This window comes from Cetorhinus maximus, chromosome 3 (assembly GCF_964194155.1).
Source record: "Cetorhinus maximus chromosome 3, sCetMax3.hap1.1, whole genome shotgun sequence".
In the NCBI taxonomy this organism is placed as follows: Eukaryota; Metazoa; Chordata; class Chondrichthyes; order Lamniformes; family Cetorhinidae; genus Cetorhinus; species Cetorhinus maximus.
In genome coordinates, this window is record NC_135881.1 from 89198577 (window position 1) to 89213687 (window position 15111).

Below are 15111 nucleotides of genomic sequence, written 5' to 3' on the forward strand. Positions count from 1 at the left end.
CTGATTTGACTCATGAAAAAACAAGCAATCAAAACCATAACTTTTTTAAAAAAGAAAATTCACTATTTTCAGTCTTTGACAATTTTACTTTGTTTATATAAATAAGTTTTCTAAAAAGCAAACACTGAAGCACCAAAGTAATTACCCTAATTGTTGCAAAGGATGCTGAGAAACCATGTTGGTTGTCCACCGACCCCACTCACACCCATCTGGTTGGAAATTGGCTGGATTGGCCACCCATTTTGCACCTCGTCTGATTTTGCTTTCTATTGTAGAGACAGATCATGTCAATCAATTCTCATCATTAATAAGACTGATTAGCATTCTTCCTTCTGCGAGAGATGATGGGAATACAGCCTCAGAGTTTTGGTGAGGTCAGATGAGATCATCTGCTGTGTTCTTTTGATGGCTGAACAAGCCAATCCCGGAAAGACAAAGTTAGTAAGACTATAAGTTTATCGATAAATAAGTAATTTAGCAATCTATTATAGAATGAAGTTGAGGAATACAATTTATTATGAATGAGTTATTCCATGCAATTAATAATGAAATTAATGCCCTAATTTCTAAAAATAACCTGATACTTTAAGGTAACTGAATTGTACACTACTTGCATGTCTGAGTTGGGGTGGAGGCATTGATGGATTGCAAGGTGTTCAATTGTTAAGTAAGCTGCAGTGGCTACATGATGAAATTCTTCATATTTTGTCTATCAATACTTTCATAAGCAGATCACTTCTTGAGCAGTTTTCAAATGTAAATTAATTATATAAAGCATTTATTGATTTGTTTCAATAAGCTTTTCTGTTCTTGTGCTAACTGGAGATCCCTAATGACAGGTGCATGCCATTTTGCGATTTTGAGAAATGCAGTATTGTGCATTGTTAATGGAGCATGCCTTTCAGTTAAAATCTTATTTATCAGTGTAAATTGAGTTCTCCTTTCTCAGTGCTACTGGGTAAGCTTTTAAAATAATGCTCATCACTTTTTGGTGCAGAGCTTCTGCATAGCCGATTATTCATAACTCCTGCACATATTATATTGCTCGTAAAATGCTCTTGAAGGTCACTGATTCATTTCTCTGGTGGTGTCAGGTTCTCTCAGTAATAGATCCTAGAAATGGTAGAATCTCATTCTATCCCACTAGATCATGTGTTTGCTACAGGGTCTTACACTTTTTGGTTTGTCAATTTCAAAGTAGATATTAAATAAATAGCATTGAAGTTGAATGAATGGACTCCATTTACTACTGGTTTCCATTAGTTGAGAATTTTGAATGCATGCCATTATTATTACTGATATTCGTAAAGGTTGACAGCCTAGCCACCTTGCCTGCACAGTACAGGTATATCATAAATGTTCATTGTTTAGCATTATTTAGTCTGCAGTACTACATAATTTAATCTTTGGTAAGGGTGGATAGCTAGTGAAACTTATAACAAAGAAGAGTCAAGTTGTAGACAAGCTTTTGTTTATTTGTGTTGTGCTATGGCATAAAAATATATAAACAAATTTTACTTTGATAAATTGTATTGAAAATTTAAACCCTGAAAATCCCTGGCAGTTTAGATGTAACCCTATTGTAATTTCAACAAGAGTGCAACAGACAGATATGGGCTGGATGTGGCCTGATCAGATCTGGTGATGAATGGCTTAAAACAATTATGCTACCATCTTTGCTCCTGGGAGTTGAAGGATTGAAGATGGTGGCTATACCAGGAGGAGGATGTAGAAGTTTTACTGGAGACAAGGACACCAGAGGTGGAGGTGAAGGAGCAGTTCAGCAGATCAATGGCTTCAGAAGTATTGAGGTCAATGAAGGACCAAAGGCTGAGCAGGTGAATATTTGAAAGTTTGTAAGTGACCTGGGAGAGAGTTTGTTTCCAGTGGTTAGAAACCGAAGTAAGGTGGGTTTCACGGGGACAGGGTATGTGGGTGGTGATAAAGAAGTGGTCGGAAATGGCCTAGTCTGTGATAAAGATCATGAGAGTTGTTAAATAATTAGTGAATAAACGCTGCTGCTTTCCTGTATTGTTTGCATTCTGCTATTTTCATTGTTTTGATATAAGTGCAATGTAATTCTGCTCTGCTGGTAGTCTTGAAGCTATTGGTGATTTTAAAAATGGACTTTCAAATAATAGTTTTTATCAGTTATGTTTTCCACTGTTAGTAGTCTGAGCACAGCTGGATTTATGGTTCTGATTTTAATTCTGTGCAAGTCGATGGGTTTTGAGTGAGTTAAAATCTCACCCGATGGGCAGAATTTGCCTGGCCAGGTGGAAATGGGGGTTGGAGAAGGTGACGGGGCGGCTCTGGGAAAATAAAGGGGAGCAAAGTCAGGATGGTTCCCTGACGCATTCCTGCCACCAAAGAAGTTTCTCGGGCACGCTGGGAAACGCATCTGCTGTCCACTTCATGGAGGTGGCAGGCAATTTAAATAATTAAAGCCTCAATTTAAGGTTAATTTTGGGATTGCCAGCATTTTGCTGGCATGGAGCAGCTCCCCGCCAGATTGGGAGGCCTCCAGCTCAGTGGAAATGGCCTCTTTACAGCGGACTGGGGCTCATCAGAGCCAGAAATGCCATGCCCCATTGACGAAGCTGCAGGAAGGAAAGGCCACCTCTGCAACCCTCATGAAGATCCGGGGGCTTTCTGTGGGACCTGCTGTATTTCCCCCCCCTCCTTAGAATATTTTATTATTTTAATCCCTCGAAGGAGGCACCCTCACATTCTGCTACCTGCCTCAGTAAAACCCACCCCCTACCAGTGGAGCCGTTGATGCTCAAGAGCTGACGTCCCTGTGATTGGGCTGGCAGCATCAGTAGCCCGCTTGTCATCATTAATAGAAAGTTGAGCACAGAGGTGGCAATTAGGAGACCACCTTCAGGAAACTAGCTGCACTGGTCTCGGGCTGAGCAAGTATGGGCTTGGAGGCCCCTGTTTGACCTTGACATCGGGGTCCTGCAGCCTGCAGGAAAATCCTGACCTGTGAGTCACTTTTGGGCTCTTAAACTGTGTCATAGTATGTGTGGTAATATGACAGCACAAAAATCCAGTAACTGGCTTTGTGTTTAGAAATTAATTTTACATTCTATACATTTATATTTCCTTTTCCTAAAAGTAAGTAAAAAGACATTGACTAATTGCTTTTTGTTACTTCCCCTGTAGAATTCTCCAGCACTTCAACACCAGCCCAGAAGAATATACCATCATTTTTACATCAGGAAGTACAGCTGCTCTTAAACTTGTTGCAGAAAGTTTTCAATGGAACCGTGCAGAGTCAGGAGACTCGAGGAGTCGGTTTTGTCACCTGACTGACAATCATACATCTGTCGTGGGTATGAGAGGATTGTCTGCTTTAGCTGGTGCTCTAACTATTCCAGTTAACCACATTGAGATTTATGAAGATAAAAACAAGAACATTCCTGTGGGCAAGGAGGAAAATTGTCACACTCATCATCTATTCTGTTATCCTGCGCAAAGCAACTTCTCAGGGACAAAGTACCCACTTTCTTGGATAAGGGACATTAAATCAAAAAAACTGTCTCCTTTTAGCAAAATTCCAGGGAAATGGTACGTGCTGGTAGATGCAACCTCATTTGTGAGCACCTCACCACTTGACCTTCGCTTATATCAGGCAGACTTCATCCCCATCTCGTTTTATAAAATATTTGGCTTCCCAACAGGTTTAGGAGCTCTGTTGGTGAAGAATGAAAGTGGACATATGCTGGAAAAGAGATATTTTGGAGGAGGAACTGCAGCTTCCTATTTGTCAGGGGAAGATTTCTATGTTCCAAAGCAGTCAGTAAGTGACAGGTAAAGTATATCTCTTCAGGAAGGAAATATAAGTTTTGAGATATTTTTGTATATTTTTTTGAGTGCTTGGCTATTATAAGTTAAAATGTATTCATGTGCTATAAAATATTCATTTTGCCACCAAATAGCTTAACATTATCTTGATTGAGACGCATGCAAGGACAATATTGCAAAAGGATTTTTGCATTCTGCTGTTCATATTTCTAGTAAAATATGTTTCTAGTTCTTCAATCCCCTAATGCAAAATTTGGTAGTAAATCTGGGACAAGATTCCCTGACTATTGCCAAGAAACATACATCCAATTTATCCTCCTCAGAATTAATATTTAAGCATTGCTGAAAACAGAGACATGTCTAAGCTGTTAGTCTTGCACTGCTCAGGACACTTAGCAAGAATACCAATATAAGGGTAAAACAACAATTTTTACTGTATGTGAGGAGAGTTCTGATTAGTTGGCAAGTGTTGTTGCCATGGAGAATATACCAGTGATGGTGACTGACAGTTAACTGCCAAGCAGTGTTTGAAATATAAACCAGGCAGCTTGACCCTGATTGTTCAAGGCATTGCCCTGAGGAATGGGTCAGTGAATGGTTGTCACTTATTTTGTTTAGCTGAAACTGGGCGTAACCAGCTTATCTACTTCTCCAGTTACCTTCAGAAATCCATAGACATACACTCTAAGGTCCTTCTCTTCTTCTACACTTCTCAATATCCTATCATTTAATGTGAGTTCCCTTGCATTGTTTGCCTTCCCCAAAAACATTCCCCCACACTTCTCTAGAAAGAATTACAGTTACCACTTTTCTGCCTACTGTTCCAACCGGGATGGGGGAATGCACAGTTTATCTAACTCCACTGCTCCAGAGGTCACACCATTAGTTTAAATGTTTAATTCACTCACCAAAATGACCACTTATTTACCTTAACTACTGCTAGACCCTGAATAAAAGAGACTTTAACCAGGCTTTCAATAAACTCAGAATGATTGATTTATTATAAAACAAAACTTTTTCAAAATAAGTTAAAGAACTGGTTAACACACAATTTGTAATCTGGAAGTGTAACTATCCCTTTTAAAATTCCCTAGCATATATATTTACACCCTTCTCATCTCAGCCTCTCAGGTTTCCAAATGCAGATAAGTTCCACTGAGATGAGGATTCCTCGCTGGATGCTGGTAACCACACTGTATTTCAAGCAAGGCAAGGAGAGCGCGAACTGAGCAGATTTTCCCTTTCTCAGTTCATTCCCAACTGAGTTCAAAACAATATGTTCAAAACATAAAGTTCCTCCATGAGGTTATTTCCAGTAAATCACCAGGTCTTTGCCTTTAAAACAGTTTTTTTCATCAAATAAAGTGATTGCAGTTCAAATAGACATATAGCCACACTTTCTATGAAGCCCATTTAGCTGATGTCACATGATTTCTTGGAAAAGGCATGCTTGCTGCAGTCCAAGATGAACTTATGCCCTTATTTTAAAAAACATCCAGGTCAACTCCATAGTGTCCAAATAATGCAAATTTTAAAAGAAAATATAGGGCAGAATCTTCGGCTCAGCGAGCGGTGGTGGGGCCTGCTCGCTGAGGCGTAAAATGACGCGCGGTGACGTCGGGTGCTATTCAGATTTTCAGTTCATTGGGCACGCACCGAGTCAGCTGTGCACCCGCCAAACTGTCAAAGTCCTATTAAGGCTAATTAACTATTAATTAAAACAATAAACTGAGCTTCCCGTCCAACCTTAAGGTTGGCGGGCAGGCGAAGAGCCCAGGCGGCCTTCACATTTTTCATGGAACCTCATCCACGCGTGGGATAAGGTTTCATGAAGGTCTTTAAAGGTTTGAAAAATTTTTAAATAAAATTCATAGACATGTCCCAGCTCATATTACAGTTTCACATGAGGGGACATGTCCTAAAATTTTTTTTCCCTTTTATTAAAATTTTGAAAACTTAAACTAATCTCCCTGAGGCAGCTCTGTGTCTCAGGGAGATTTCTGCACGAAAGAGCACAGGCCCTGACTCAGGCAACCCCACCCCCCACCCCCCCCACCCGCACAGGGAGCACTCAGCGCTTCTGGGTGCGTGTCACTCTGGGCGGGCCTTAATTGGCTCGCCCACGTAAAATGGCGGCGCCCAGCTGATCACGGGCGACCTTTGGCTGCTCGTACGCCTGCTCCTGCACAACCCCCCCAATGGGGATAAAATTCTCCCTAATAATTCTTGTAGATATGGTTCTAATACTACCTGCCTATTTCATTGATATCTTCTTGCAATCTTTCTTCCTCACTATAAATTATACGGTCCATTTGTATATCATCTGCAAACTTCTTAATTATGCCCCTGCATTTAAGTCCACGTTACTGATATATACTACAAAAAACAAGGAACCCAATACTGAGCCCTGCGGAACCCCACTGTAAATGGCCTTCCAGTCCAGTCACTTTGTGTCCTGCCATTGCACCAATTTTGGATCCAACTTGCCACTTCCCCTTGGATCCCATGCCTTTAATTTTCTAACCAGTTTGCCATTTTGGGCTTTGTCAAAAACCTTGCTAAAATCTGTGCAGGCTACATCAATTGCGCTACCCTTGCTCACCCTCCTTGTTAGCTCCTCAAAAATTTCAATCAAGTTAGTCAGCATAACCTTCCTTTAGCAAATCCATGTTGACCGATCTTGATTAAACTGTACCTGACTAAGTGATGATTTATGCTGTCCCTCAGAATTTTTTCCAATACTTATCCTATCACTGAGGTTTGGTTGACTGGCTTGTATCTCATTCTATCCCTTTCTCCCTTTTTAAACAACAGCACAACATTAGCAGTTCTCTAACACCATGTCTATAGCCAAAGGGGATTGGAAAATGATGGTAGATGTTATTTCCTCCCTTGCTTCTCAACAGCCTGAAAAACATTCATCTGGGCCTGGCGATAGTGTTCCTTAAAATTTAGGGAATAGTGCCACAGGTAGCACTTTGATTATATATAAGGCCATCCACTTTTTAAGTAATAGTTATCAATTGGCACAAAGTTTCCAGTCCAACATTCTACAGGAGGTGCCTGGGTGCAGTCAAACATTTAAAAGAACATGAACAACTAGGAAACAGCAAGAAAGGGTAGTTCAGTCCAAATGAATGCCTACACTTAGGATTGATTTTCAAACTAGCATCATCATCTCTCCCTCACCTTGTCCTAAATCAACACCATTCACTCATCTAAATCTCTCATTCATGAATTGTTCTGCAAGTATTTTTACATTAATTTACTTGGGCAATAATTTGAATTTGGCATAAAGTCCTTTTACAGCACATTCAAATGACACCTTGATTTAGCATGTATTGTTACTAATCAGGCTCTCTCATTATATTTTTCATTTGTGTACAAGCCAAAAGACAAGCAAGCTGTCCCTATGAATGAAAACTTGACCATGTGTTCAAAGTATTCAAGACAATCGGATCTCTGGGCGAACATTAAATCCTTTGCCATCACGACAAATAGCAGGAAATGGTACAAGACATCACCATAAACCTTTGATCACTGAGTGCAGTAAACAACACAAGCCATACCTTTAGCTCAGACTAAAACGACAACCTTATATTTACCATCCAACATAGGCATAATAGGACAGATTCAGATAAATTATACAGCACTTCATTTACAATCTGTTCCAAAATAATAAGTCTAAAACTTAGCAGTTCTCTTAATGACAGAAGATGATCCACAATGAGAAGTTATGTATCTGCGCGAGCAAGTGTGAGAATGGGTATAATCGGTATAACCCTTTGGCCTTGGGTTCAACAGTCACTTCTCTGTGACAGTTTATCCTAAAAGTTTCCAACTCAGTGTAAAGAAATTCTGCAGTAACTTAGTTTGTTAATCTTCTCCTGTGACTTTTCCTGGTCCCTCAAAAAACTTCATTTCCTGTCACAATTTTATATTTTAGAAAATCAGAACATTCCAAAATGAATATGCCTTTGCACTTTCAAGTAAACAATCTATAAAGCTACCTCTCATGATTCAATTCAAATCTCAAGAAATCAACTTTGTGCTCCCGTTTCCTATGATTACCTGTCTTTTGGAGCTATAATGACCAAAGTTGGTCAAGGTATTGTTACGGACAGGAGAGAGAGAGAGAGAGACAGGCAAACTGCACTGATTTCCTCTTATGACCTGTTTGTAGGCAGAAGGTATTTTGAATTATTTTTTTAAAATAAGCACTGGCATGTTTTCCCAATCCTTCGAGTTTTTGTGATCCAATTTACTAATAGCCCACAGCAAATTCGAGTTAGAATTAACTCAAAAGGTTAGTTTATTTTCACATTCGAAACCTGGGGGAGGAGTGTTGACAAGTTCCCACTCCACACACGCACACACACACACACAGTAAAGGGGGAAATAGAAAAAAGAAATTTTATGGTAAAGAGCCACAGAAATGAATATTAGTTCATGTAATTTCCAGAGTTCCAAGCCAGAGTCCAATGAGGAACTCTTTCACATAGGAGTTCGAGTTCAGCTGGCTGAAGTGTGGAGTTGTAGTATTCGATTTTCAGTTGGTGCTGACTGCAAGATGACATGGGTACGCAGAGACTGGGTCAGTCCTGTAGGCAATGGTAGGTAATATTCCAGAAGAGACAGGCTTCGAGGTACAGGCAGTTGTTCTGTCTGGTGGGGCCTGCTTCTTGGTGGTTCAACAGTTGGATGTTAAAACAGCAGACTAACTGCTTCTCAGTTCTCAAAGGCACATAGGGATCTCGAAATTATCACTTGAGTCATGTGACCTCCCTACTCCACAATGACTCCAAAAGAGATGTTTATCCAGTGCCTGGAATTAGCTTTGGTTTCAGGACTGATAATGTCCTAGTCATTAGTTGTTGAAAGAGTTACCATCTATGTTGGGGGTCTGGTGTTTGGGAAGCCATTGTCTAGATAGACTCACTGACTCCACTAGCAAGGTGAGCTTATCAGATGCAAATGACATCCCTGTGGTTCCCGTTGAAGTGGGCCTGGTCAGTCCCAGGTGTGATATGAATCTGTTAGCAGCTGTCTAGTCATAACAAGGTTAGATGTGTGAACCTCCTGATCTTTTGTGATTACAAGAGTTATGTACAATGAAGTGTAAGATTCCAGAAGCTGAGAAAATAATTCTTTTTGTCTTGAAACTCCTGGTGGCGGTTCTCAGACAAAGGGTCAATCCTGTGGTCAGGAGACTTGTAGCAGCCTTCATTTGGTCAAGCAAGAAATTCATTTTTAAAAAAAGAATAGCAATAGGGGTAAAGTTTTGAGCATACAGCATTGAACCCAACAATATTCTAATGCAATTTCAGTAATTTGTCACTGTGCCCATACCACTTCACTGGACTTCTACTTGGGGCTGCTTGGTGCAGCCCCATGAGCTCCCTGGAGGAGTGCCTCGTTCAAAGGCACTTGGTGCCTGGTCAAGGGGCCAAGCAATGGGAAGGGAGGGCTGATGAGATTAAATCCCTGCCCTTGCTGGCTGCACACTTAAGTGGGGGTTTCTGGAGATTTCCCAATGATTTTGTTCAAAATTGAACAAAGTGTTTATTCCTTGAGAATGTCCCAATTTTTTTTTATTCATTCACTGGATGTGGGCATTGCTGGCTGGGCTAACATTTATTGCCCATCCCTAACTGCCCTTGAGAATGTGGTGGTGAGCTGCCTTATACTCAATTTTCAATAATATCAAACTTATTTTGTAATGCTAACTTTCTGTAAATCCAGTGCTATCCAGTTCTTTGGCAAATTTGATTTACTTTGTGTAAATGGTCAACTTGCTTGCAGACAAAATGCTCCTGATATAACAGCGAATATACAACAAGTCAGAATTGGCATTAATTCTGCTAAACATATCAATAAACATATCATTGCCATCAAATTAATCAACCCACGTGTCCACCAGTTGGCATTGGGTACAACAAACTTAAAATGGATAATGATTAAGCAGTGCTAAACCTAGTGTAAATGTAACTTCTACTAAGTACAGCTCACCAGGCAATACCTACAGTTACAAATTAATAATACAATCATACAGATTACAAATATAGATGACAAGTCACTTACCAATTAACCTTCATTTAATTTCTCCACAATCTTCTAAACTCAAGGAATTACAAGCCAACAGTCATAATTTAACCACTTAAATCCTGGTATCATTCTGGTAAATCTACATTGTGAATTTGGTAAATGTATAGCCAGGGAAATTGAGCACAGATTATAGGAGGTGATAATGACTCTGTACAAGGTACTGTAAGAGCACACTATTGTACTTTGTAGGTCCATAAAAGATAATACAAACGCCCCTGTAGGATGAAAGTGCTCAGACCAACTCTGATACGTTCCTACAGGAATTTTCTTGGATTTATGTCTTACAAATTGGGTTTGACTGGAGAAATAAAAATTATTTTCAGGAACCCTTGAGCAAAATGCGCATCAGTGTTAGTCTTGAATTGTTGCCATTTGGTTGAGATATAATTATAGTTGTATTTTTGTGTCATTTTCCTACAGTAAAATTGGTTTTCAGAAGAGGGAAAATTACTTTTTCCTCTAGTCTTAGCTAATAAGGTATTGAATTTATACAACTTTCAAATCTTATTAGATTTGTCCCAGCATTCAATTGCACATTTTACTCAAAGAACCCACGATAAACTGTCCACAAGATCAGTATGTGTCAAAGTGGTCATTTCAATTTTAAGAACTGCTCTGATAATTTATTCAAGGACCCTGGTTGATTCAGGTTTTGCTTTGTGCATTTTCCTTGAGGATTTTTTGAAGTGTTGGTTAACAGTTTCATTTCATCCACAGGGGCATTTTTCTTTTCTGAAAGTGTTGCATCAAGAGTGTCTGGCATGTCATGACATTCAAAAATATGACAGTTGATGGCGTAACCTCTTAGGAACCTCAGCTACAAGCTGTCACTGATTTAGAAAGCGAACTGTGTGATTGGTTCAAATAATCACTTATCTGTTAAGTTACCAATCAAATATTCAATTGCCTCAATGGCAAAAATGTCAGAGAAACGAGTAACTATCAGTTCACTAAGGGGGAAAATTAGTTACTTTTTTCTTTCAAAGGTACCATTCATGAACGAGCAGTATTACAAAACCAATTTATCAAGTTACTCAAATAATTTCTTCAAGTTGTTTAAAGCCATCACTTTCCTTGGCAGTAAACTCACAGTACTGCGACAGTAAGCTACAAAAAGAAGGAACTGGATTTTCTTTTGCTATCACACCCGAAAGCAGGCGGTACAGCAATGGAAAGAGTGGTAAACTCAGGTTGTTGTGACCCCTTCTCCCCTGCCCACATGACAGCTACTCATTGACACTTCTCCAATTTTTCTCCTTATTCTTGTTTTCATGCCAATCCCAGGGATTACCAGGACAAAGATGACAGTAGCCACATAAATACTGTGGCTACAAGAGCAGGTCAGAGGCTAGGAATCCTGCAGTGAGTAACTCACCTCCTGACTCCCCAAAAACTGTCCACCATCTACAAGACACAAGTCAGGAGTGTGATGGAATACTCTCCTCTTGCCTGGGTGAGTGCAGCTACAACAACACTCAAGAAGCTTGACACTATTCAGGACAAAGCAGCACGCCTGATTGGCACTCCATCCACAAACATTCACTCACTCCACCACTGACGAACAGTAGCAGCAGTGGGAACCATCTACAAGATGCACTGCAGGAACTCACCAAGAGTACCTTACACAACTGCTACCATCTAGAAGGACAAGGGCAGCAGCTAGATGGGAACACCACCACTTGGAAGTTCCCCTTCAAGCCACTCACCATCCTGACTTGGAAATATATTGCCGTTCCTCCACTGTTGCTGGGTCAAAATCCTGGAATTCCCTCCCAAACAGCACTGTGGGCGTACCTACACCACAGGGACTGCAGCGGTTCAAGAAGGCAGTTCGCCACCACCTCCTGAAGGTCAATTAGGGATGGCAATAAATGCTGGCCTAGACAGCGATGCAAAGTAGGCCCTGGGACAGTGACAATTAAAGTTGATTAATAAATAGAAGCAGACAGCAGTTGATGTTTATCAATAAGAGCATGGAAGACAGCAGCGAAGAGGTAATGATACATTTATATGTAAATATTATTTCGGCTACAATTAGAGTACTGTGCACAGTTTTGAGCTTCCCGTTATAGAAATGGCATAAAAATGGCACAAAAAATGCATAGCTCGCAATAATAATGCCATGGATGGAAAATCATAATTATGAGTGATTTAAGATGCTGTGGTTAGGCCCACTGGAGCAGAGAAGGCTAAGGGAAAACTTAGTACATGTTTTTAAAATTATTAAAGGTTTTGATAGAGTGACAGGGAAAGATTGTCGGGGTGTCAGTGACAAAAATTACCCTCCTCCCTTGATGATTACCCACACACCTATCTTGTTAGGGCTCAGCCTGGTATAGTACAAAATAAATGTAGATAAAATAAATGTCGACTGAAAACCTACCCTCACTGGTCAATATATGCGTAGGGATTCCTATAGTTTCACGTGCTATAAGATTAGCCTTATCCGCAACCTTGTAAATAGGGCCTGAGCTATTTTCTCACTATACAAGCTTGATGTTGAAATTGGGTGCAGCAAAGCTACCCTGTGGGATAATGGCTACCCATATCTGATGATTAGATCATTGCTTGCTATATACTGCGCAAACTCATTAATGGGCCTGAGGCTGTGACTTTCAGTCCTGAAAAGTGACCGGTCTACCTCAGATTACCAAGGAAATGTAAGGTGTCTCAAAAATTTGAGCAACAGGTGAAGGTAGCCATTTCACACTGCTATTATGCGGTAATAACATGAGCGGTATTCTCCACTAACAGGGTGCTGCCATTAAGCCAAGAAGACATCCTGCCTCCCACACAAATGAGTAATGTGGTATATGAATTTCAGTGCCAGTGTGATGCCAGGTATGTAGGCCATATGTCCCAGTGACTAGTGGATAGCATCAAACAGCACGTCCCTTGAGCTGTTTGCAACAGGCAAAGTACTGACCATACTCAACCAACCTATGCTTGCAAAACTCAGAACACAGCGTCCAACACTAGATGTGATTCCATGATTGGACAACACTTACTAACCAATCCTGATTGTGCTAAGAATTACATAACAACCAATTTGCGATTATCAGTTGGTCTCACAGTATGGTTCACTTACGTGTGTGAGAAGCTACATATATTCACACAGAAAGAAAACGACCATGCATTGTTCCTTTTTCTACTAAACAGCAGCTTTTGGGACAGCCGGAAAAAAAGATATTTAAGGAAAGATGTTTAGTTGAGTTATGGTGGTTGTATGGGGGAGATGTCCTGAGACCGACTCTTTGTTGTGAAAAGTTGTGAATTTGAAGCAGCCATCCAGTCAAGCCAGAAAAGTCTTTGTTTTCAGAAAGTAGTCTGTTTCTGAACTTTCTTGGATTTCCACAGCAGAGTGGAATAAGTGAGAAGTCGTGTGGTATACTTTACTAAAGTAACAGCAATTTGCCTTTGGGTAATTTTACTGAATTTTTATGATTAAAAATCTGTAAGGCAGTTGTTGCCAAGTAATTTACTTGTATCTTATGACCAAGTGGGTTTCTTTTTGGGGAATGTTTTGTAAGACTGTTTTAACTGTCTTTTAATGTTGTATGCTTAAGTCTTTTTTCTTCTTTAGTTTTCCGCTTGTTTTCAAAATGCAAAAAAATAGTTTATGATCAGGAAGACAAGTTTCCCTCTGGGATTTTGCTTGCTTGGTGAATATCATCAGCTGCGGTCATAACACCTCTTAAGTAGTATAAATTGTTGTTCCCTTTGAGATTTGGTATTCTTGCAATTCTGTACTGATGAGTACAAGGCAAAAAACTTTTTTCAGCAATATTCAAATGTATATTCCCTATTTGGGGCTCTTTTCGCTATCACTGTCCACTTTGAAGTGTGCAGCCCCCTCATCAGCGGTCCACTATAACACTGCAAGGAGTTCCCTCTTTGGCACTAGTGGGCTCCTTCTTGGTAGCCAGGATCCTGGTGCTCTGTCTTCATATGAAACCAAGAACATTTGCATTCTAAGGGTGGATAATCTGTACATTTGTCCAATCTCAAAAATATGCAGAAGTCAGTTTATTTCTAAGGTATTTACTTCTCTTAATACCTTCTCTTTGTTGCCCTCACCTTGCCATCTTAAAGAATAACAGTGTTGACATGAGTTACTCAGACACGTCTTGAAGATGCGAGCAATTGATATTGACTTCCAGACTGACTGTAGTGTTTTTATTTATTCATGAGATTTGGGCATTGCTGGCAATTACCCATCTCGAATTACCCTTGACGAAGTGGTGGTGATCTGCATCTTGAATGGCTGCAGTCTGTGGGGCGAAGATACTCCCCTAGTGCTGTTCAGCGGGGAGTTCCAGGACTCTGACCGAACAACCACACGGACTGCAGTTGTTCAAGAAGGTGGCGCAACACCACTTCCTGAAGAGCAATTAAGGATGGGCAATAAATACTGGCATTTCCAATGACATGCACATCCCATGACTGAATACGTAAAAGAAGGAGGAATAGCAATAATGCCTAAGTCAGGATGGTGTAGCGAGGAGTTTACTTACTACGCAGAAGGAGGTAATTTGGCTCATCATATTTGTGCTGGCTTTTTGTTGAAGCAAAATAATACTGATCCCACTGCCTCACTCTATTCCCATAGCTCTGTATCTTCCTGTATATATCTATCTACTTCTTCAAAGATGCAATGGTCTCTGCATCAACCACTTCCTGTAGCAAAGTAGTTCCTACTCAAACATTGTTAAATAAAAGTTGTCTGACACCTGTTGATTTATTTTTTGCAATTACTCGAATACACATTTTAATGCTAAACTTAAATATTAAAATGTATTATCACAGCAGGCAACACTATAATGTAACTGTGATGATGAACTTCTTCCCACTCTGGTTCACCAATTACCACTACCCAATTCCACTATAACACAGTACATCAACATGAGCAATAAGCCAATGGGAAATCTAGGCAGAGGTCAGGTAAATGCATATACAGTTAAAATATCTGACTTTGTTTTTAAATCTCAAACCATTACCCAGAAGAAGACATGATGCTTTTTCTGCTAGGCCACTAACTGATATCAACAACTAAGAACGTCCTGCTGAGAATTTCCAGTATTTCCTGTTACTATTCAAAATTTTTAGCATGGCACGCAAACCCTCAGGAATCTCCGCCAGATCCTGCTGCACATCCCGTGGACATCCAGCATTTTCCGCTTCAAAAGGTCATCATCT

The 15111-nt window shown here is 40.1% G+C and overlaps 1 protein-coding gene across 3 annotated transcripts in view; it reads left to right on the plus strand.

Moving 5' to 3' along the window:
* mocos (molybdenum cofactor sulfurase) overlaps positions 1 to 15111 on the plus strand; it is a 318270-nt gene that overhangs the window by 52078 nt on the left and 251081 nt on the right. For 2 of the 3 annotated variants that reach the window (XM_078538658.1, XM_078538660.1), the window contains one exon: positions 3169 to 3816. In XM_078538658.1, the coding sequence (XP_078394784.1) occupies positions 3169 to 3816 (648 nt within the window). Of the gene's footprint in view, positions 1 to 1731; positions 1839 to 3168; positions 3817 to 15111 lie in introns of those variants that run through there. The other variant, XM_078538659.1, reaches the window with a different exon arrangement.